This window comes from Acipenser ruthenus, chromosome 27 (assembly GCF_902713425.1).
Source record: "Acipenser ruthenus chromosome 27, fAciRut3.2 maternal haplotype, whole genome shotgun sequence".
NCBI lineage: Eukaryota > Metazoa > Chordata > Actinopteri > Acipenseriformes > Acipenseridae > Acipenser > Acipenser ruthenus.
Genome location: NC_081215.1, coordinates 21,908,227 through 21,933,597, shown reverse-complemented (window position 1 = coordinate 21,933,597; position 25,371 = coordinate 21,908,227). Strand labels below are relative to the sequence as shown.

General features: G+C 36.4%; 1 protein-coding gene across 20 annotated transcripts in view; it reads left to right on the top strand.

Moving 5' to 3' along the window:
• LOC117432384 (liprin-beta-2-like) overlaps positions 1 to 25,371 on the top strand; it is a 60,040-nt gene that overhangs the window by 16,722 nt on the left and 17,947 nt on the right. For 9 of the 20 annotated variants that reach the window (XM_059001737.1, XM_059001740.1, XM_059001738.1 and 6 more), the window contains exons 3-8: positions 1,425 to 1,630; positions 12,194 to 12,280; positions 13,434 to 13,547; positions 17,588 to 17,719; positions 20,546 to 20,731; positions 24,182 to 24,274. In XM_059001737.1, coding sequence (XP_058857720.1) covers positions 1,425 to 1,630; positions 12,194 to 12,280; positions 13,434 to 13,547; positions 17,588 to 17,719; positions 20,546 to 20,731; positions 24,182 to 24,274 — 818 coding nt within the window. The other 11 variants (XM_059001752.1, XM_059001746.1, XM_034054242.3 and 8 more) reach the window with 8 other exon arrangements.

The following is a 25,371-nucleotide window of genomic DNA, read 5'->3' as shown; positions in this document are numbered from 1 at the left end:
TTGATTAAAACTGAAGTATGAAAATAATTCATATTAAACATTGACAAGATTCACAATGCCTGAATACTTTATTTGTACGACATTTGCAATACAAAAAGTGTGTTAGGTAACATGTGACAGAAAACATTAAACTGAAACAGTAATACCCTGTCATCACCTGCAGTGTCCTATACATTTATGATACATGCGTGGGTGCTCCAAATCCTATTGTTTTTTTTTTTCATACTTCAATGGCCAAGCTTTGAATTCATTTGCTCCCCCCAGCAACTGCAATGTTTAGTCTGTAAAAGAAAAATAAATTACCTCTATCATCATAAGTATATGGCTAAATACACATGGTATAAACAGAAAACAGACGGGTTCTTTGTGGGTAACTCAAAACATGTTTGATTGATATATATTATAATAGCCTTGTTTAAATTCGATTTTGAGGGATATGTTTTCTCAGCCGTTTCAAAATAGATCGGGATGGCATTTCAAATGATATAGATTTTTTTTTTTGTTCAAGTTTCATGAAAATCCGTGCGGTTGTTTTTAAGTTACAGAATTAATTGAGTGCCCTCTACAGGCTCTCTACTGGTAATACATGTATACTGTAGATCTTTTCTTATTACTGTAGTGATGAATTTGTTCTTAATGTTAAGGTATAAATCTAGAATTGAAACACAATATTGTGTTATATTTTTGGAGCAACATACGTTTAAAATTATTATTTTATGAAGATCAAGCTCATTAAGGCAGGCTATTTCTGGACAGGAATCTGACTGTATCAAGGAACACACGGCAGCCCTAACCCTAATAATAGTTTGTTTCACAGACCCTGATTAGCTCTAACCTTGGATTAGTTTACCAAAAATTACCTTTGAGTAGTGCATGATTAGTGCTAATCGGGGGTCTGTGAAACTAGCTACTTGGGTTATAAAACATCACGCCTTGCATTAAGGTATTTAAATGTGTTGCACATTCACATGGATAGCACAGGTACTTTAGTGATTTGAGGGCACACAAATATAAACTCTGTCCTGCCACACTTAGTATGAGTATATACATGTAATTTCCCTCTGCAACAGTGGTTTCATATACATATATAGTCAGTGCGTTGTAATACAAAACTACCTGGGATTTATTTTACAACTGTTTCCCTCCAAACTGGTAAATTGTGTTGATTCAGAATTGCATAAATAAAGCTTTGAGTACAGGTGACTGCATTGATACATTCAATTTGTTCAGCGCTGTTCAGTTGCTGTAATTTTCTGTATACGGTATGTGGATATCTAATACTGCAGTACATAAGGGGAGTGTTAATAACAGCACTGTGAATGGGGCGTTCCAGTGATCGTCATAGGATATTTAGTGAGATTTGTTTTGTCACAGCATCCAGAAAAAAAAAATCTAACTTTTAAAAAAAAATGTTTTTAATTTAGGCTCCAAAGCTGCCGCAGAGTACACCAATGGCCTCTTTGACATTGGGGCACCAGTGTATTTGGGGTCCCTGCAGGTTTTACAACTTACAGAAGAGCTGAGAATTGCATTGGAATTACTGACGAGCGAAGGGGAGAAAGAGTCTTTAAGAACACAGATCTCAGGCGACACAGCACAGTATCTGAAGGACTGGCTAGAGACTGGCACAGTGAGTATCTGAAATAAAAGATTCATGGATAATATAAAACACTCACAATTATGCATGGTAATACTTTCTAAACTGTATTTAGGAGAGTGTTCCATAGCGTGCTTAGAAAATAATATCTGTTTGACTTCTCTATTGAAGTTACTGTAAGAGTTTATTTTCAATAATCAAAAACTGAAGCTCGTGCTTGGTTTTATTTTATTTATAACTAGCAAACGCTATTAAAATAATCTTGTTATTGAGAGCTTATGGAGTGTGTTTACTGGTTAATGTCAGTAGTGAACGTGTTTCTGAGTTTTGAAAGAAATACCCAACCCTATTATTTTAATGACCTAATCAAGCTTGAGAAAGAACCTATTCTATAATGAGATAGACATTTGATATACTGTATGCTGGTAAAATAGCGCTTTGGACCTTTGATAACTGTTTTGAGTTAATGACCAAAGCAGGGGTGACAACAAGACACCTATTGTATTGAAGTGTAATCCATTTCATGAGCTTAATTAATTGCAGTGTATAGGTAACAAGCTCTGGTACGACTTATTAAGCTCACAGTAAAATCTGCAATGGATCAAACTGCTATGCAATGAGAGTCCTATTCCCAGCCCTGAGTTAGTATTGTATTCACTTAGAAGAACAACTTTGCCTGATTCTCAGATGCTGCTAGACCTCTGAATGTCAGATTGATGGAAACATACTGTATATCTTCCCGTCTAGCCAGTGGATGTCTGAGGTGAAGTGGACTAAAGGGGAATAGTCTCATGGAAAGGAATAGAGATCATTAAAAACCATAAAACAGCGGTGTAGCATCTGGTTTTGACTTGCTTACAGCAGGTTTAAATTCAGTACAGCTTAGAAATAGTCAAGTGTTTTTCTGGGCAGAGAATATGGGATGTCAGCAGGTGAACATTAACTTGGATCCCAGTCTTGCAACTGGAGCTGCTCAGCTCATCACGAGGGAGAAACAGTTGGATGCAGTAGAAAGCCAGTGAAATCCACTCAGACTCTTGTGGGATAGCACTGAATTTCCTGTTAGTCTTTCACTTGCTGCTTCTCTCACTTCATTCTTTTCAAACACAGGGGGATCACTTGAACCCTTCCCTGGTGTGGGGGTAAGTTAGAACTGAATTCAGAAAATAGGGTATAATGGTTCATTAAGTGGGTTGGACTTGTTGGTAATGCAGAACAGCTCTGGCTTCATTGGGTTTAAATGTAATAAAGGCAGCTTTTTGCAAACAGCTGGTATTGCTTAAGTGTCTTCAGTGTCAGCGCCAGTATAATTCAGCTGCCCTTTGATGTTTAGTAAGAAGGGTCTACATGAAGCACCCAGAAAATTTTAATGCTAAAAACATTGATTTGGAATTTGATGTTAATCCATGCATGTATTTTGTTTTAAATAAAACGATACTCTTCACTTGGAATTATACACAGTCTTTATACCAGTTCAATCTTTTTTTTTTTCTTTTTTTTTTAACAGCCTCTGATAAAGCATGTAAAATAAATGATTAATTATTGATGATGTACAATGCATGCAATGTAGTGTAAATAATACCTGATAATATATACATTAAGAAATGTTTGCCCTTGAGGTTGGTTTAGAACAGTCAAGGTGGATCTTCTTCAATACTTATTAGCCATTAATACAAACAAGTGCGAGTTTCAAACCATGCAGGAGATATTGGATCACTGCTTCTTTTGTGTATGGAAATGAGTGTGATTTTACTCTGTGTTCTCGTTCTACATCTCTGTGTCATAAATGCAGTGTAACTGATTGACAGAACATGTGCTGGTCCAAGTTGTAAACAGCCAGTTGCTTAGCCTAAGTAACTGATGAAAGGGAAGTTGTTTCTAGATATAGTCTATCTACTCTGTGGAACTCCACATTCTTCAGCATTGAGCTCAGACAGTGACAGCATCCTAGGAATATCAAAATAGATTTGAAAAAAGGAAGCAATTGTTATGTCTGTGCCCATGACAAAGCTTAACAACGCATACTGCTTGATTACTCTGCAACACGGTTCATTTTCTTTTAATAAACACTCATTTCAAAGTAGGGTTGTGTTGCATTATTCTCAAGGAGGCTCTTGTATAAAATATGCATTATGAACAGAGAGAACCAGGAATCTATTCGTAACCCTACATTGAATGTGATTTTATAATGTAATTATACTGCGTATGCACAGCCTATTTCAACTGAGTCATGCTTTATTATGAGATAGAATATGTGTCTCTTAAAAAAGTGGAGCTCAAACAACTGGATCCACAACTGTAGTCATTCAGCTATTTCTATATTTAGACAAACAAATGGTTACATTTTTGGAGACAAATTATATTTTGAAGTAGAGCAAGTGTTGGATGTGGATGATGTGGATCATTCAGTGGCCCATGCTTCATGGATACTTAAAATAATTAGCTTCCCACAGACAGAACTGTCCTTTCTGAGATTTGGATCTGAACACTGTAACATTGGTCTCAACAGCAATATTCTATTTCAGCATATTAAAGCCCTGTTGTTATTCTTTGCAAATACAATATAAAATGCATACCTAAAAAGCTTACTGGATAAAATAGTAAGGGGGGAAAAATATCCAAAGGTTAAAGGGTAAAGGTGTTATTGTCCTATCATAGCACGGAAAAGCACTTCGGCTTAAAAGCATTGTCTTAGAAAAAAAATCAAACTGTTAGGTTTCTGTCATGTTGAATATTATAGTACATGATTAGGTGAAGCCTGGTATCTAGGTGATGAGTTGTAAGCATTTAACTGGTAGGAATGTCTTTTATCTTCATTCCTATTGCCTGTGTTATGAGTTGGGATTTTGATTCATATTAACAAGATAACCCACTGCAGTAGAAAACAAAACTGCTTCATTTTTAGCCTCCTTGGAGAATCTTTGTTCATGTCTTTCATTTGTTAAGAAATGGCACGGTAAGTGAAACTTTAATGTCTGCTAGGCTGAAACTTGTATTACTTTCAAGGATTCTGTGTATGTGTCCTGGACAGAAGGTCAATGTCTTTACCCCAAAGAATAACAAGCCAGGAGAGCTTAGATGTCTTTTCCAATCTGATGCTTTGCTTTTAAGAATACTATAGAAACAGCAAGAGATTATTCCTGATTTTCTTGGTACAATACAGAAATACTGCCAGGCAATTTTGTCACATGCAGATTTTGTGCACAGTACAATAATATTGGTGTTCCTTTAGAAGATAAGTCAGGACTGGAGATATCTTTAAACTTTTACAGATTCAAACCTGAAGGATCTATCAGAATTGTTTTAGTGCTGTAGTAATGTTATGCTCAAGCAGAACTGGAACAAAGGTCATTTAAATACCTGTAATGACTGCATTTACATAGACGGTTTCAAGGAATCTATGCCAGTAAGTGTTATTCAAAGATGATTTAGACTGGATAGCCCAACTGGGCAGTTTTCTGGGGATTTTGCATCTGTACTTTAAGCGAGTGTCATGGGATGTGCCAAGATCACAGTCAGATCTGAGTTGGGAATTAAAGAAAAGAAAAAAAACAAAAAAGGAAATCTGTATACCGATAATGTATTATAATCAGCTAGGTTTTCCGAAGCTGGCTGTTGAGTACTGACACTAATTTAGCATTTAGCAAATGGTCAATTCAAAGTAAACTCTGAGGTCACAAACTGCAGATTATTATTATTTGTTTATTTAGCAGATGCCTTTATCCAAGGCGACTTACAGAGACTAGGGTGTGTGAACTATGCATCAGCTGCAGAGTCACTTACAATTATGGTGGAATTTGAACCCGGGATCTCCTTGTTATAAGCCCTTTTCTTTAACCACTGGACCACACAGCCTCCTCTAAGATACTCTTGTGTGCGTAAACATTTGAAATCTGGAGACAGAGTGATACAGTGTGTTATATGAAAATAGCTCTGTGAATCTTTGCTCAGTTTGTAATAAACAAGGGTCCCTTGTAACAGAACAGTCTCTGTAGCTAACAGGAAATATCCCATAGTAACTTCAGTGCACAGAGGAATGTAAGAATGCAATTCAGATCTAGGAAATGGTGCTGGGCAGAGGCTGAAGTTTACTGATTGGAAAGTGAAAGAGGTCTAACTTGCCTCTTTCTACACTGTGCTTGACCCTGAGAACATTCTATTCTTAGTTCTACAGTACTTGCACCTCAATGAGCACCAGAATGGCTTTTACTTTTCTTTACATTCCAATAGAAAAACTGTTTGTTTTTTTGGCAGCTAATGTCAGCAGGGGATTTTACGAGTTTAAAGGAACGGCTTTGATTTTGTGCAAGGTTTTTGCTTGGCCTATTCTGAAAGGGCTTTAGCAGCTTAAATGATTGTTTTAGGGGTTGAAGCAAACCGTGGGGGCTGTGCCAGTTATGGAGAACAGCAACTGAACTTCAACAGGAAGTAGGGTCTTTTGGTAATGAGTTCCAGCCAGCCTTTAAACGGAGAGCTAGAGCAGTTTCACTGATTAATAGATCTATCTGTGACGAGCAAGAAGGCTGTACAATTTTTATTTCGACAACAAAAAACACCTAGGCACAGCTAAGTTTAGACGTGTATAGAGACTTAAGTTTATTGAAAGCAGCTACTCGAAAGAAGCCAGCTGGCATGATTTATTTTCAAAGTCCGCAGCATGATTTTAGAGCTTGTCACTTAACTTCATTAAAAACCAGATGCTCCATGGCTCGGACCAGACGACACTCTCAGATCTGGGTTTGTACAGTTGCTTCTCCGCGTCAGGGGAGTGGAGTCTGAGGTGCTTGGGAAATAATCTGCTGAATAAATTGAGCAGTGTCTTGTTTCAAGCAATACTACAAAGTAAGTGAGCATTGCAGGTCAGCACCGCATACTCTGACACACACACACAAAGCTACTCTAAGACTTAGACAAAAGTTAAGGCTGCAATGGGCCTGAAGCATGGACACTGATATTGATTTTTACAAGCATTTCACTTGGCTTAAAAGGGTAAGTGCTGTATTTGCTGATTCCTTTATTTCCTTATTAAATGTATCTCCAGGTATTCTCAACAGTTTAAGTTTTGTTAAGGAAAGCATATAAATCTGTGAAGTGTTAGGCATTGCCAAGTATTTCATGAGAATCTAATTTAGTGCAGAGCACATGAGGACAAAGATCATCTGTCTTTCTCGTGAGATTTTTTTCTTTTGTTTGTTTCAATAACCAAAGCCCCCATAAAGCTTGGCGTTAGAAACATTCATGTGCATTGTAACTGTGGCTGCTGTCAGGTAGCAGAGATACAGACCAGCCACCTGGGGGCATTTGGCAAGGAAGGACTATTTTAGGTAAAGAAAATTGCTGCATGCGTTTTTTTGTATTGTAATATATAAAAATGAAAATGTTAGTAAATGTAGTTTTAACCTCCAAAAGAATATGTTACTGGTTTTCTTGTTTCTGTTTTTTTTGTGGTTGTAAGTTTTTGAATGGTATGTATTTTAATTTTATGAATAGTATTTTGAACGTTTAGAATTAGATTAAATCCCTGCATATATATATTATATATATATATATATATATATATATATATATATATCAAAATGTAAAAAAAAATAAAAATTAAAACAATACACACACCTTACGTAAACAGTTGTACTGTTTACACATGGGAACATGTACCACAATAAAATAAAAAGGTCCTTATGTACCCTTTAAAGGCAATAACACTTTTTAACTGTTGAGGAATACAATCTAATACAAACCCGTTCACCAAAAGATACTCTCGGTTTTCAGTTTTATATTTTGTTTAGTTAATGTTTAATACTTATTTCAGATTATTAATCATTCAAACGTTGACTAGGATAATCAAAGGAATTCTGGAATGCCCTACAGTATAAAGGTATGATGGATATTTACTGCAGGCCAAGAGGTTGCATTCTACCACCCAAGGGGCAATGAACAGGAAATAGATGTGTGTAATACTAGATGTGTTCTTACGGGAGACTTACTGCTGTTTGAAATGTTGCATGGCACTTAGAAGCAATAAATGGGATTACTGTTTTCAAAATGTGTCTTAAACAAGCCTCCTAAATTGTCATAAATACCCCTCAACTTGCTCAGTACATAGCAGAGATGGGGCCTCTATGGTTATGATAAACTATTTCAGTTATGATCTCGGTAACGGGTCACAGCCTGTACCACATGATTTGCATTGCTGCTGGCTTTAAACTAAATTCAGAATACTAATAAGAAGAGTTTGTTTAGTGATACTGTTCTTTTCTAAACACTACTTTGTTCATGTTTACTTGTATATTTGATGTTTATGACATGGTTTTCCAATGGATGGATCTTGAACCATATGTAGCATTGAGCTCCACAATATGGATCACTTGATTCAGAAGTGAAAGCTGGATATTAGGTAGACTGGACTACAGTTCTGAGTAACTTGTCTAAAAGGAGAGGGCAGGGTCTCTCCAATTATCAAGCAAGCTCTCAGCTGGGTCTGTAAAGTGCTCACTCCACCAGTTCAGCTTGGATTAAAATGTGAATTGGATGACATTACAAGGCCAAACTGAAATGGGTGTCAGGCAATAAGAGCATTGCTAAAAAAATTAACCCCTCTAAGCAAACTCAAATTTCCTAAGGTGCAACATAGCTACACAGAGGCAACATAGCTACATAGACGTGGGTTCAATTCTCCTTAAGTCAGAAATTGAATTAGTTAAATTGTACAGCTATGGTCAACAGTTTTGTTTTAACCTATAGAATTAATAAATTTTATTTCCTAAAGTCAAATGAAACCTGCTGAGTAATGTTACGTTAGCATATTGAATTACATACCACTTTGCAGTTTTCCATATACTTAACGAAAAACGGATACAAATTAAAAAAATGTGACATTTCGAAATCTAACATGAAATACTGTACAACTATTATGGCTTCCAGTACACTTTTGCGATATCATTTTGTAGTTTATTTCATCACATGATGTTAAATAAAATATCTAAATAATGTTCATATCGTTTTTAAATGATGTCTCAATCATAACATTCTAGGTGATGCTAAACTTTTGGCCATAGCTATTATTTGGCTCAATAATTTTTTGTTCTAGATGGGGAAAAAAATAGGGTTTGCCCTTTCATCAAAGCATCCAATTTCACTAAACACTCTTAATTTTATTTAAAATGTTTTTGTGATAACTGTCATTGTAAATAAAGCTAATGCCCGAATCATTGTAAAGTGAGATAAAATACGTTTTTTTTTATCATAGGTTACAAAGCATACTCTAGCTCTGCAGTGACAAGTGACATTTCTAATCTGCCTCTGCTTGTGAAAGAGACTATTCTCTCTTCCTTAGACGGGATGATCTTCCTTGACAGCAGCATTTTTGAATTGGCTTTAATTAAAACTGCTGACAGGCTAAACTCATTTCTGTTGATAAGGATGTGTCACTTGAGTTTCTCTACACCAGATAACAGATTTGACAACGACACATTTTGAATTAGTAATCTTAAAAAAACGATCCTTTCAGAATCTTGAGGATTTCCATGGCCCCTGCAAAGCTGCGATACATGTTATAACAAACCAAGATAATAACGCTTAAGATTTGGTTGCATAGTAAGAAGGGTAGGGATAATTTTAACCAACAAATATGTTACAGTACAATACAATAAATGGCAGTTCATTTGCTATTTACTGCATCCATTTATTGTAGTCTTTGAAAGATTTCTTATTAGCTAAGTTTGTGGATTACAGCATCACAAGTGAACTATTTTAAAATATTAGTTGTATGGAGTCCCCTATTCTCAGATATTATGTAGCCCATTATCTAGCCGGTCCAGGGTATCATTGCTATATTGCAGAGTGCTGAGGAGGGAGGAGGGCAGGGTGGGTAGAGCAGCTGTTGGCCCCACTGCTAGCACAGTGTACAGTACCCGTCAACACTTTCTGCTACTTGTCAGACACCAGTCCTGTGGCTAGAAGCAATGCAGATCTAATAATTTCTCAGCACTGCTTTCTCGAACCAGTCCAATGGTTTATTTTTAAACAATTTTATGTTTTGTTGTCCATAGTGCTGTACAGCTGTTATGTAACTGTCTGACAAAGACTTTATGACTATTGGCAGCCCCATATCTCATAGACAAGTAATATATATATATATATATATATATATATATATATATATATATATATATATATATATATATATATATATATATATATATATATATATATATTTTTTACTAGAAGGTATGACACACTGATTTATTCAAGAAAGATGTTCTCAACCAATTAATCATGCTTGAAAAAATATTATTTGCCTTTTTTTTATTTGCCTATCTGCAGAATGTAAACGTCTTTGCAATGTCACTTATAATATTGTAGATTTGTTCTGATGCTTGCTCCACAATTACCTTAATTACAAAGAAATAGTATAGATTGGTATTTCTTGTCAGCCTGTTGCAAAATTTAATGACAGTATCTGTTCAAATGTGGTCACATTGTTGCCTTTCACTCCTAATGATCTGTTGTTCAGCAACCCACTCATAGTGATCTCCATTGACCAGTACTTCTTTTAAATAATACATCCAATATCATTTGAACAGTGCTTTTCTGGTTCATACTCACAATAACAATGGAGTAAAATCTCCAGACTGACTGTCTAAGGTCTGTTCAAGAGTACTACATTAGCAAACCACACTCCTCTGAATTCCGTTGAGACTTTTTTTTGGTATAAATAGCTATACGTAGCATCCACTAATAATAGAACTAGGAAATTATGCTATGGAATGTCCACAGATGACATTGTTTCTTCTTTTTAAAGTTAAAGTGAAATTACTCAACATATAATAAGTCACATATAAAATTTAGAGCAAAAGATTATGACAAATTATCAAAGCAAGACTAGGTCAACACTTCCATATTGGAGAATTGTGTGGTGGATAGGGATATTACTTTCAACAGGATTACAGTAAAACCTCTTTTTTAAGTTTTTGTTCTAAGGTTTTTCAATTAAAACAAATAATAAAAGGAAGATAAATGTAAGAGTGAAAAAATGACCATGCCATATAAGGTAATCAGATGGCTAAGAGGTTTGACCTTGATTTGTTCTGGATTGGGGTTAAGTTGTTTACATTTGTATGTGGGGTTAAAAAACCTAGGCTAGAGTGAGACAGCTGGAAGTTACAAACCATCCTCAGGGTGCAATACAAGTTACATTCAAGGGATTTGTTATTAACTAATACATTTAATCAGAAAGTAAATAAAAAAAATACAATTAAAGGTTTGGCTTTGAATAAATAGAAAGCTTGTTTGTTTTAAACGTTTCGAAATAGAGTAGCAGGTTTTATTCCATAAAACAGTCCTGGATTTAGAGGTGCACTTCTTGTCATTGGTTTCCTTTATAGTACCTTAAATGAAGCAGTGGATTTAAGCAGCTAACAGATACTTGATTTGTCTCATAAATGCGCGCAAGAGATTATGTCTAATGTTTTAGGTGCATCTGTGTTGTGAGATGGCCTTGCAAGTGAACCCAGGCACACCAAGTGACATATTCAAAGGAAAACCCAAGTACATGATTGGTTCACCAGATGCCAGGTCATCCAAGTTCTAGATCTTTTGTAACCATTCTAGAGCACTGTTGCGCTGTAGCTCCTAGACAGAACTACAAGGTTGGCTTTCAACTTGAGACCCAAATGTCTTGAGAAAGGAGAGTATTTACTAATCCTGCCTGGAAGCACACATTGAATTAGTTTAAAATGCTGTGCCTGTGAAGAGACAAAAAATGTGTGTTGTTGTTTTTTCAGTTTATACATAAAGTAAAAACGACTCTGTAAATCTTTACATCACATGGAATGTCACACAAGAGAGTAGTGAGTATCTGTGGAGAGAGGAGTGGGGGTAGAGGAGATAGAAATAAGAGATACTACAGCAATTTCCTTTCAGACTCTTGTTTAAATCCTCCCTTGTTAATCGTCTATCACCAATAGAAACTACTGTAACTAACCCATTTGAAAAGAAAAGCATTTGAGTTTTTTTTATGGAGCTAAAACAAAAGTAGACATATTAAGCAATTAGTTTAATCCTACAAAGTGGTGGCAGTGAAAAGGTTATTTAAACTGTCATTGTTCTTTGCTGTGGTGCAAAATATGTGTTAATCCCCCTGCCAGGTGAAGGTGTGGGGATCATTATAAACTTCTTTTAGCCTTTTACATTTAAACTTTTCTGAAATCAGTCATTTAAATAAGTGAGTCTCTTAAGGACACTGCTGCGTTTACAACAACCAATACTATAAATAAGCCAGTGGGAAAGCAATGGCCTCTACTGTCTGTGTCACAGCTGCTGAAATGTTTCTGACAAGATTAGAACACAAAGGACAGTCAGAACCGCCCTGCCCGCCTACTCGCCTGTAGTGGCTTTGTTAGACTACAGAAGTGTTTTCATTAGACTGGACACGAAAATGATACATTAACATGTATTGATGTTGAGCTATCTGAAAAGTACATCTTCATTTATGATTAAAATGTCACTGTTTACCTGGTCTTTTTTTTTTCATGTATTATTATTGTAATTATTATTATGTGACCAAATATGATTCTAATACATTGCTATTTTCCCCAGGCAAATCTTCGCTCTTCTGTAAGCAGTGAAACCTATCAAGAGCGTCTGGCACGTTTAGAAGCAGATAAGGAGTCATTGGTGCTACAGGTGTGTTTGCTAATACAACGTCCCTTGTTTCTAAGGCATACAAATACTTTATTTTGTTTGAGCAGTATTGTGTTGTTAGACATGCCATCTGCTTTTGCAATTATTTACACTTTGTAATTAACATTTTGTACACATTCATTTTTTTATAGTGTGTCATGAAGGACACTGATAGATTATATCTTTATTTGAAAGCACTGGCACCCACTCTATCCTGGCTCAAATAAACAATATGCAGATAAACACTATGACTTGTCTACATGAAATCGAAGCTAGGTTATGAGAAACCCCTGCTCAGTTTTAATTATTTATGTAAAATAAAAGCTTACATTTAGACAACTAGATAAACTGCAATAGCTAGAGTTTTGAATTAAATTGTTGAAACCTTAAAACCGTATTACAGTATATAATAGGTTTATAAGTTAAAATTATGCTATATCTACTTTATATGTATTTAGATAGATATATTCACATGTTGCTTTGATTTTGACATTGCTGCTTACTATGTTGGAAAACTGAATTCCAAATTGGTCTTGGCTTTGACTTGCTCTGAAAAAGTTGTCCATTATTTTCCACACTCACGTTACTCACATGTTACGGCTTGTTGAACTTGGAAAGCCTCCAGTCAGGTGCCAACACATACCTTTTATAGACAGCAGCTCATTCTTTCACCACTTTGAAAAACACAGATGATAGGTGAAAGTTTCCATGCGTTAGTTACAGGTAAGGCGATTGGCTGCAGATTACCAGGAGAAGAGTTGCTTTTCTTTTTACCTGCTGTTGTAGATCAGAAGCCAGAGCAGCAGAGTTAGCACAATTGAGATTATGTCTAAAACCCTGAATACGCTTGAGCTTTACAGATTAAGAGACCACTATTTTACATAAGGGGATCATAAATTTAATTAGCCACACTAAAAACGAGGTATTAACAGATAGATCAATTGTTAATGAATAGTTAACTTACAAAAAGCAAACTGACAAATTAGTTTGTATCAGTATTGTTTTAAGTTACTGGAGCTAGCTGGGCTTGTCCGAGCTTGGCTGGGTAAAATTTGCATATTTTATTAGGTTTTGAGAAGTGGTGTCTGTGGGTGGATTTATGGTGGCCTATTAAGGCATGCCTGAGTGGATGTGCTTGCTCTCTTTGGCCTTGCAGGTAAGTGTGCTCACAGACCAGGTGGAAGCTCAGGGAGAGAAGATCCGGGACCTGGAGAGCTCTCTGGACGAACACCATCACAAACGGCAAACCACACAGGAAATGCTACAACAGGTAAGGGCTCTTTTAACATCCGTTATTAACCTCGGTCTCGCTCACATTTCTGCCGTTGGATTTAATATCGTTGTTTTTGCATATTAAATCCAGTGCCTGGTTTCTTTATTGTTATTTTGGTTGTAATATGGATTGCTTTTTTTGGTTTTATTTTCAGTTGTCAACTTTACAATTACCCTTTGACTTTATTGTTGTTGGGACTGAGATCTGGAGACACTATTACCACACGTTTCTTTTTAAAATATTTCGAATCCTTTGGCTAGAACCACAGGATTGCAAAATCCTGGGTTTGCCCTCTAATAGCTAAGCCACATTCTTAATAGGCAAAGGTGACTGATCTGGTTTTATTTGCTGAAAGGTGGGTCTGTTGATGGAATAAACAGGATGTGTTCTCATCTAAATATCTGATTGTGTGTTTCATTTAATCAAATCCCAGTGAGTATGTCACCACGTAACCAGTGGTCCTGTTGTTTTTAAATAATTTAAATTATTCAAAGGGTGATCACATTGTACAGCATTCCAACCTGATTAATCTTAAATATCTTTTAAAAAGTTTGGATTTTTCAGGGATTCAAATCAACAAAGACTTGAAAGGTGTTCATATATTTTGTTTTAAAGTTAATTAGCTTTACAAGCTTAAAAAGAGCTTCACAGGGCATTTCTGGTCCATGCGGGTACATGGCATTTTTAGCCCTAAACAATGACACATCTGTTAACATCTAAATACAATGTGCACACTGTTATGTTTACCATGCTTGTTTTGCCTGACTTGTGGACAATTTCCATTGGAGATTAAATACGAGTTCAACGTTCTTGCATTTATAAGCAGTTAGATCACATGGAAGCTGTTTAATAGGATCGGAAGTAAAATTGTTACATGCTGCTAATGGATTGGGTTTTTTTAGCCTAGCTGAATGCTGAGGTATACTGTAATGCATCAGACAGGGCTTTTAATAACACATAAGTGAGCAGAGCTATCTCATTAAAAAGGGGCTAACCTGTAAATGAGGTTCAGCATGAAATAAAACAATCCTAAGAGATAGCTGTTGAATGTTTCAATAAATGTGAACACATTCACGGCACAGTGTTTGTTTATGGAATTAAACTTATTTCCACTTGACTATAAGCAGTTCAAACAAGGCAGTCAAATTGAGGTGCACAGTACAATCACTTCAGGGGATTACAACCTATAAATACCAGTATGAGCTCAAATATTGCATTAAAATGGGGCTGTGGATATTTTGTTATTTCGGTGGTAGATTTTGGAGAAAGACTTGAGCACTTTTAACAACTTATGACTAAAAATGTGCAAGAAGTGAAAAATTGAACCTTATACAGTAGTAGGTGTTGTCACATCCAGCTATGTACTGCAGTCTGCACTCATGCATTCCACACACAGGCGTATAACTGTTTGTTAATCTACAACTGATAAAATGCCATTCCTATGAGGGGTCTAAACTGGTTATAGCCTGTGCAATTCAGTATTACAGTCTATCTACAGTATGACAGCTTTCAGACTATGTTTTGCTGCTTCCATTGGGATTCGTGAGAAAATTGGAAGTTTAGATTCCCATAGAGTGCTAAGCCTTTAGGGTAGTAAGCAATGGATACAAGGCTTTATAATGAATGCTTAGAGTTTCAACAGTTTTGTTTCCAATTGCTTTTATTCAAATTTCCTATTTATACAGGTCATATAGATGATCGGAAAGTTTTGGATGAAATAACAAATGGATAACGTTACCAATCACAGAATCTTACAACCAAGATTTTAACCTTAGAAATAAGATCAAACAACATGTGCTTTTGGTCAGTTTAACTCACTGATCTCCTTTGTGGCACTTTGTGGGACACTTGTGAAGCCACCCCCCAATTCAAGAAACTCTAGATAGAACAAATGTCATCTACTGCAAAGTGTAGAAGTGGAATACACAGACAAGCACAGAGGTTGATCCCCCTTACTGTGAAGAGTTATTACAGTAAGAAAATCTGTATTTGCGGTCTGACTTTCCCATGGAAAATCTGAGTGTGCAAGAGGTTACACAGGAACAAAGGCATGCACAAAGTTTCCTTAGTCTAGTAACTCATTCCATTTTCCTTTCTGAAAAATAGCCATGCTTATGACGATGTGGAGAATACAGCCTTTGGTTTCTGAATTACAAACAGAGGTATTATTGGAATGGGAATTTCTGTTTACTGCACCTCTGCACAGGATTTGGTACCTTTAGGTTTACGACTCTGCCTGATGGTATGCGTACCTGGACAGGCACACAGGCTTTTACAGTTGGAACATTAATTGTTTTGCAAGGTCAGACACACCTCCTGCTTTGTGGATGCCCTTTTTTTCAAAGACTGTGAGGGTGAAGTCAAGCTCTCCGTTAGCTGTACTTTGAGCAAACTGTGAGTTAGGAAGTTATAATTCTCTGTCAGTGACAGTTCTGAACCATTGAACCTAGACTACACAGTTCCTGTAAAATGCTGTGCTAGCAAGAGCAATGCTGCCTGCTGTATACTGGAGGAGATGCAGATAGAAACTGCTTTTACTGCCTGCCAGTGTCAGTTCTTTCCTTCTGTGTAAGGAAGGTATGTATCACAGTTGCAGTGTTTTGCTTTCTACTTATCTAAAGTAAATGTGTCTGATGTGCTGTACAGGTTTCTGGTAAACTTTGATCAAGTTACTAAGTAAGTGGAAAAAATGTGCTGACTGCAAAATATATACCAGTATATAATAAAATAGTGTCACCATTAAGAATATGTAATAATACATATTCAGGGACATATCTATAGTGTTTTGATTTGTCTTGTTACCTAATAGTCATATTGCCATATATTCTTGTTTTAAAAAATTGCATTGAATATTAAACAGATTGCTTTGCATTTACTTTGTGAGATAACCACAGTGTTGGAAGTATTCTGACAATTGTGTAATCACTTCCTGATGACATAAGCATAATGTTTTCCAGATGTTACCCTTATGAGACTCAAAAAATAAATATAACAGCAGCATAGCTCTAAACCAGTTTAGCTATTGGAGCTCACAAAATGGTAAATGGCTTCAATTTGAAAAATCGCACAGCTTTTTTACACTTGTTACAGTGAAGTTGAGTTAATCTACCCCATTCTAATGCATTTTAGACTGTTAAAATGAATATACCGGTACTTAATTTGACCTTGTAGTCTGGCTTACCCAGCTGCTCTTGCCATGTCTGAAGTGGACAGTAAGTTTGTTACCTTGTTTTCTGCCATTTTTGAAGAGAAGCCAGCTGCATTTTTGAACTCTTGTCCCATCCACATACCTCTCATTCAGGGTGCCACCCAGGATAGACAGTAACCTGTATACTAGATTCCAGCTACATGCACAGCAGGTCACAACACTGTCTAACAGTAAAGTCATTTTCTCCTGCATAGCATTGTTCACTAACTCCTGTAACTCCTACCTAGTAACTATACAGAAATATGTCATGCATCTTTTTCTGACTATATTAAAAAAAAAAAGGAAAAATACTATTTGTAGGAACATTGACTAGAATGAATTTAAATGTTTTTATCTGAATAGGAGACAACAACACAGATAGAAGGGTGTTCAGTGACTATCCTGAAATGATATCCAGGATTAGCCTTAATAATAAGAACAACACAATGTGAACACATGGAAACAAACATGTAGAAAAGTATCATTTTTATTTTTTTGTAAGGAAATGTTTTGAGGAGTGTATCTGTTTTGCATTTTCAAGCTTGCCAGACAAGCTTACTTAACAATAACAATCACACTGTAATGAGACTTTAACATGCTGCAGATGTATGTACAGTACACTGACAAAGGGCATTGACTGTCCTGTCTAAAGCTGTTTTTTTGTAATCTCTGGGACTGAAATGTGTACATACATTGTATCTGGTACATGTCAGTCTGTGCCTCTGTGAACATATAAATAGAGTACATTACAGTTTATATTTAGCAGTCGTGGATCCCGGTTGACATGTTCTTTGATATACTTTGTGTTCGGCAGCCCGAGTGACTGAATCTGTACTGCTTTATTCTGCAGGAGCTGCTGAGCAGAACTTACCTTGAAACCCAGAAACTGGATCTGATTGATGAAGTCTCACACCTAAAACTGAAACTAGTTGGAATGGAAAAGGAGCAAAATGATTGCGACGAGAAACAGCACAAAGCTGAGGTAGGTTCATCTATGCTCAACTGATCTGTACTGAAAAACTGAACTGTGTACAACAAAACAGACATGCTACACGTAACAGGGGGCCCACTTCCACAGTCTGGTTGTATAGCTCCATAGATGTCTAAATTATTACAGTGTTTCCTGTCAAGTAAGCAGTCTGTCAAAACGTATGACTGATCCTATATTGAGGGTAATTTTAAAATAACATACTTTGAAAGTTTTACATGTGTCTTCTGCTGTTAGCTTTGATCCTCTTTCTGGACACTTTCTTTTGTGATAGCCCTTGTAAGTTGAAACCAGTTTGGGATGAATAGAGGGGCTCCCAAAAATAACAGTCTGTCAATATCGAATGGCACCCAGGCAGCTGAGAATTTAGACCCTTCATTACATACTCTGTTATACCAGGCTGATTCTAATATGCTTGGCTCTACTTTTGCTGAAATGCATTTGGTAGTTTACTCAAGTAAATAATGTACTTTTGTTGTTGATTCTTGAAATGATTTACATCTCTTTTAATGGAATTGGTATATTAAATAGACCTGCCATGGACTTGTGTTTCCAAAACTACCGTATTCCTTCCCATATAAGAGCCCTCGAATTTAAGACGCAGCCCTCAATTTCAGGAAAAAATAAAACATCAAATAAATATGCATTACAAAGATACAACCTCAATTACGCTGTTGTATCGTACAAAACTGATACGAAACAGTGTTGTTGTAGATTAACCACGGAGCTCGTTTATTGTGCTGCGCACTGTATAATACTTAAGATGGCGTCTCTGTCATACACATACCACCACTCACTTACGGCATCCCACATCCTGGCAACAGCAAGCATGACACAACACTCCACGGCATCAGGCAACATGTAACCCAGCAACCACAACAGCACTGAACATTGCTTGGCACGTCTTTTGTTGCTGATTTTAATACACGCATCACTATACTGTACTCAAATTTTTGAGAAGCAAAAAATGGTTTAAAAAGCGCGTCTTAAATTTGAAGGAATACGGTAATTGGTTTATTTTTTGTTTATTCTCTTTAAGTTTGGCCTTAGGGTTTGGATCTTGACATCTACAGATCTATATGTAATGGTATAAATCATATATTTTTAATTATGATATTTCTACTGTCATAACTGGCTTCCTTGAATTTACTATGAAGCTGTTTTTGTGCAAATTTTTTGGTAAGTTATGAAATCTTTGAGACACAAATATACTAATCCATATTAGAATGTACTGTGTAGCTACATTCCTTTGAGGCACATTCATAAATTAATTCAATGAATACAGACAAAAACTAAATCCATAAATATATTGTTTCACTTCAAAATGAATTGCCAGGAAAAGGACAGAAAAAAACCCAGGTTTGAAAGTATTTAAAGAGAACTTCACCACCATCCGGCATATGTAGTAGAAAATGTGTTATTCTGTGAGAAAAGGCAGGGAAAAATTAAAGAAAAATTCCAAGTGCTGTTTGTTAGGATTCTCTTTCCAGTGTTAGTAGCAGCAATTTGGCAGGGTTAATGTAAATTTAGGCATTGTAGCAGTATGGGTGTATGTTTTTTTTTTAACCCGCCGTAATTGACTATTATTGATACACTGAAGAGCCCGGGAGATAGATAGAGACTGATAAGTAATTCAGGAAATTGCCTTAGATAGAAATGTTATGAAGCTGAAGTGATGGAAAAAACATGTAGACAGTGAGACCGCTTTCTAAATGAAAAATCCATTGCAAAGTACAACAGAGATCAACCTGATATTTATTTATTTATTTATTTATTTATTTATTTATCCATGTATTTATTTGTCTTTTATTAGAAATCCAGTAGTTTATTAATGTGATATTTTTTTTTGTTAACAGCATTGTGATATACTGTACTGGATGGTATACCATGGTGCCAGGTGTCCAGTTCATTGTATAACAATAACGCATGACTTTTTATTATGCTATTTATACACAGTACTTTATGTTAGAAAGAGGAAAACAAATTGGAATATACAACATTTTTCTTGAGGGGGGGAAGCACAGAGATACCATGGAAGGTAGTGGTTTTACAGTTTAGGGCAGAACATTCAATAGCCTGCAACCTCGTAGCTGTTCATGTGTAATTATACCCTGCCTGCATCTTTTAAATCAAACCTGTTTACTGCTTTTGGGCAGCTGGTTTGGGCCTCCCATCAGTGGTCTATAATGAGAGAAACGCCTCAAAAACATTCCACAGCGATACATTCAGACAAGACATTACTGTGGTTTGGCATTAAGACATGACCTCACTTCTTTTGCTTTTGTAAATAGCTGCCACTGAATGACAAGGCAAGTAATGGCAAGTACTGGGTCTCTTTATTAAGAACTAATTAAAGCACCTGGGTACAAAATCCAACTCTTGTGTTAAGTGTACAATATTTAGATGGCCCCCTGGGTTGTGGTTAGAAGCAGGTTTGACTTACATGGTTTCACTTTAGCTGATTCCAATAATCGTGAACTCTGCCCTCTCTGGGGCCCTCTGTGTGTTAAGTCCACAATTCGAGCTGGCCTAACATTAACCCTGATAAAGGAAACTGCACATTTGGCAGCTGGACAAAGGTCTCCATTCTGGCAGTGTACCAACTTAAAATGTACAGAAGGCTCAAATTATCCGCTTTATGGCTTTGCGTTTTTTTTTTTTGTAATTTGCCCTTTTATAATGTTTTAGCTTCCCTTTAGAGTCTAATTTAAGTTCCTACAGCTTTTTTCACACTTTCCCTGTCTTATTTTCCTTGTTCTGTGTGTTTCCTTTTCTTTTTTTTCTGTTTCTCTTCACCTTTTTTTTCTTTCCTTACTGCAGTCTGTGGTAAATCTGATTAGTGAACTGCAGGAACAGATGTGTAGATTTCAGCAAGAGATCAGTGCCAGAATCCAGGAGAAAAAGGAGCAGGAGAGCAAAGCTAAGGACCCCCTGCAAAACAGGACAGGCACAAGTTTAGCCAGCCCCAGCAGAGATGAGCAGAGCTGTCACTGTAGGGGAGAGAATGTAGGCAGAGATTCTTAAGCATGAACAAAATGCACTGCTTGTCTGCTTGCCTGGCCTTGCTGCAGTGCCTGTCTAACAGCACAATGCCTAGTGAGAAGAATGGCTGCTTGTTAAGGGTGCAGGCATTTTAAAATGTTGTTGTAAACAATGCCTGTGAGAGCTCAGTGTTATATGATTAGTATTGACTATCATGAAAATGTCCATGCATGATAATACATTTAAACCTCATAAACAGCCATTTCAATTACATAACAGTTTACATCTGCCTGTTGATGCTGACTTGTTATGGCTTACATACAGTATGCTGTGAAAATGATTTATTATAGCTTGCTTGTTTATTTCTATAACCTTAAATTGGTTGTAACTATGTTTTTAAAATCCATGTTCCTACCCTGACTTGAATTTAATGCCCCCATCATATGATAAAGCACTGGGTGGCAATGCGTGAGTTAAGTGGCATTCTAACTGGAAGGAAAAGTGACTCTTAATTAGTTGCATACTGGGAGCAGATTACATCTAAATTCTGTGTGCCGCCTTAGCTAAGGAGGAATAAATGCTGGTATTAAAACAAAAATTCACAATGCCACCCAAAATGCTTGGCATTAACAAACAAATTGAAGGCGTTGCTCGTGTGGCATTTAAAATGTTTTAAAAACACATTCATTGAAGTCTTGCGGAACCTGCATTTGGTAAAGCGGGTCCTTTTTTTAAAGCAGCTTTGAAATGGCTCTCATACAGCATGCAACAAGATTCACGTTTAAAAATACAATAACACGACATATAAACAAAATACAAAATGGGCATTTTATCAAACTGCATTACACCAAACATGAATAAAGGCGTCTGCTAAATAAACAAATAATAATATGTTCTATTCTAAGTGTATAAAATATATTGGGTATATTAGGCACTAAACCTTTAAAGGAAAAGATGATTTAAATAGGACTCCATTAACACGTGTGATGCGTGAAAACAATGAGAGGGTAATGTATAAAGCGTTTGCGACGGCATTAAGACCATAGTGCCGAGTTTATGCTGGCCTTAAAATTGCCCCGTATGTTCATGATTTTGACAAGTTAAGAATGTGTTAGCACCGCCAAAATGCGCTCTGCCGTGCAATGTGCTCCGCCGCTTATCAGCCATGCACTTTAAGGTGTGTCAAGCCTTAATTATATGCATGAGCAAATTGTAGGTGGGGCTCATTTGTAAATTAAGTCTGTGATATTAAAATTAGATTTATGAAGCGGCAGAACAGCTGCGCCGGCTCTAAAAGGGTCCACAAATAAGTCAGATTTCAAATTGGTTTTATTTGGGCGCAAAGAAAAAGTCAAAAAGCAGCTGATAGGAAAGAGCATTGTGGCAGCAGTCATGATGTATTTCTTGTGACGGAGAGTGCAGGCTCTTAACCTTCCTGAACAACCCAGGAACAGAGGGAGAGTACTGAGAAGAAGGGAGAGTATTTATGGTCCGTATTACCCTTTTGATCTCCCTGAGGATGAAATTATAAAGCGATACCGGCTATTTCATTATGTACAATTGTTTGTATTTGTCGTATAATAAACTTGGTTAATTAAGTTATCCTTTTCATAATGTATATTTGGTTTTATCCGTCGTATAATAATAATATAATGTAAAGTCAACACAGGTTATTTCTGCCTCTCCAGATGAGATACCCTGGCTTTAGTGGGTTAAAACCTGTACATTTTATTTAAAACACAGGTTAGCCCATTTCTGCCTCTCCAAATGACCTACCTATTGTTCAATTTAGGTGGCCCATTTGGAGGGGAGGCATTATTTTTCAGATTAGTCTGTTAATCTGTGCTACCAGTAGCCCATTTTGAGCACCGGCGCATTTAAGCATTTAAATGTGCCTTAACTTTGTGCCAATTAATACATTCGGGATGGGGTAAAGTTTGTGCTGCGACAGAGCGCTACTTTACACTCTGCCATCGCGTCAGTCGATCTTGATACATGTCCCCTTGAGTATTGTAGTTTGTGACTCTGAACAACTGTTTTTGCACCTTATGTTCAACATGTCTGGTATACTGGAGGAGAATCACCCTTCTGACTCAGTCTGAAGCCTACGTTTAGGATTCTATTCACGTTTGCAGCAGATTTTGTTATGTCTGTTCTAGGAAAAAAAAGTATTAATCCTTTCAGCTTCTAAATTCCTGTACTTTACAGTGCAAGCATTAACAATAGACCAGGTCAACAGCTTTTCATACATTTGATCTCCCAATCCAGGCAGCTAAACTACAGTATTACTGTGTGTTTTTTTTCAGCACAGCATGCTCACATAATCCAGGTTTATCTAACATCTCTTATTATGTTATTAACCCAAGAATGGCCAAGGTACTGTAATCCTTGTTGCTTTTTTGATCATCACTATTGTCCTAGTGGATAAGAAACGGAAGAATGTACAAGTGCTATATTGATTTTTCAACACAATGATTCCATTGGACTGAAATTGACAGATGGCATTTTTAGTTTTATAGCATTGCCTTTAAAGTTCTATATAAAATGTAATTCAACCAATTACGTTTCAATTTTAATTTCCATTTGTAATAGAGGCAACAAAAACATCCCAGTTTCTCAGTTGGAATTCCTGTGGAAAACCCCCCAAAGGAGGATTTTGAATAAATGAATTTGGGCATGCTGTAGATTCAGTTTTGCTTTCTTTAGTGGCTTATAAGTAAATGAAGCAGACACAGTCTTTTTTTCTGTAGAGGCTTAGTGCAAAAAGTATTTTAGTTATCCAACTGTAAGGTAAAGCTACAATCAATGAGCCATTGACCAGAAAGAGCAGCATATCCTTTATTATTAATGAGGCATCTCAGACATTGATAACCTCCTCAGAATAGGTCATCGGGTTTGTTTAAAAAAAAGAAAAAAACAGCTCCATTTTGGTGAAAAACAAAACTGAGCAGTGATCAGATACAAATATAAGCCCAAAAGTATGTAAAAACACTAAAAATAGCCCTTAACAATATGAAAAAATGTGAGGACTGTATGGTATTGACATCTGAGTCTGAGAATATTTTATTTAAAATGAATTTATGTGAACAATCAAAGACTGAGAGCAGACATCATTTTCCAATTGGTGAAGCCAGCTATTTTTGGCTGTTGAGAAAGGGGCCTGTTTTTGTCTAAATTCATATTTTAAGAGCTCATTTTGTTTTTAGGAAAGACACCTGTGAGCATTACGTTGCTCTTGGATCGTGTAAATTCGGTAGTACAGTTACCAGTGAATGGCTTTGCCAGTTCTCTTTGTTTCAAATGAATGTTTTGGAAATGTATGTGAAAGTTGAACACATAAGTTTGAATTCAAAATGAAGGATGGATAACTTATTATTCATCTAATTCTCTATTTCTAACATCTAACACCCCCTTTTATATTTTCTATAACAAAACATACTAACGTGTTACTTGGTGGTTTCTGTATGGTTCCAGGGATTAGTACAAGAACTGAAGCTCCTAAAAAACAAAGTGGATGAACTGGAGGGGGAAAAATCTCAGTACGAAAGAAAACTCAAAGCAACTAAGGCAAGCAGTTTTACTTGGTAATTCATGTAGCATGGTACCGTTTGGTTGTTGCTCAGCTGCATAAAATAAATTTGACTGTGACTTATTTATAGTTTTTTTTTTGCATGCTTATTTGCATCTACCACAAAAGCAAGAAACAAAACTAAAAGTTAATACATTTACTATTGAGGCTCGCCTTGCTAATACAGTTTTGCTGTGCATGCTGGGAATGTTTCTGCCACTTTCTTTCAGCCTATACCTCCAACGCTGTGGCTTTCTTTCTTTCTAGCTTTCTATTTCTTATTCCCTCCATATCTGTTACAAGTCCTTAATGACCAAGCTCTCTAGCCTGAAACTCACAATTGAACAGATGCAGGTAGAGAAACAGCACTGGGAGGAGAAATACAGAATGGCTCAGGTGCTTTTTTATATCTCATCCCTTTACCTTTTACACTAGCTATGCATGTGAATTGTGCTGCTTTTGATGTCAATCCTGATCAATCCTGTCAATCTCATTTATCCAAGACGCATCCACCTGGAGTATATACATGCATTTCATGTATTGCATTAAAATGTTGACATTTCTTCACATTCTGATATACACTGGTACCTGCCACTTGAATCTGTCATTAAGCATCACACCACGGCATAGGGCAGTGGGTGTTTTTGTTGATAAATTCTACAACCACAACCTTATATGAAATAATACTGCAGGTATTTCTTTTTTTGAGGTGTTCTAAAATGAAACACTTCATAAACATAACACTAATATTGGAGGAGGGGGTTAGAAGTATTTGAGACTGAAATATCATCTGAAATGCATCCTAATTGTAGACAGTTTATACTACTGACTGCCCTGAACTACTCTTCAGCAGAAGCAGAGAAATGAAGCATCTATGATAACTCATGCACTTGATTTGGCAATCAGCAGTAGAGTAACCATTAGTAGAAAGTCACCCTAGAGCCTCTCATCAAAAGGAACCTACAGTATTCTAAACACTCGGGCATTCCACAGTAGTAGCATTCAAAAGAGACACAGAGTTAGCCCAGTGGAAGGTGATAGTGAATTCAATTGGTTAAGTGAGGTTCCTTGTGTTGCATGCTCAGAGCTGTGTTTA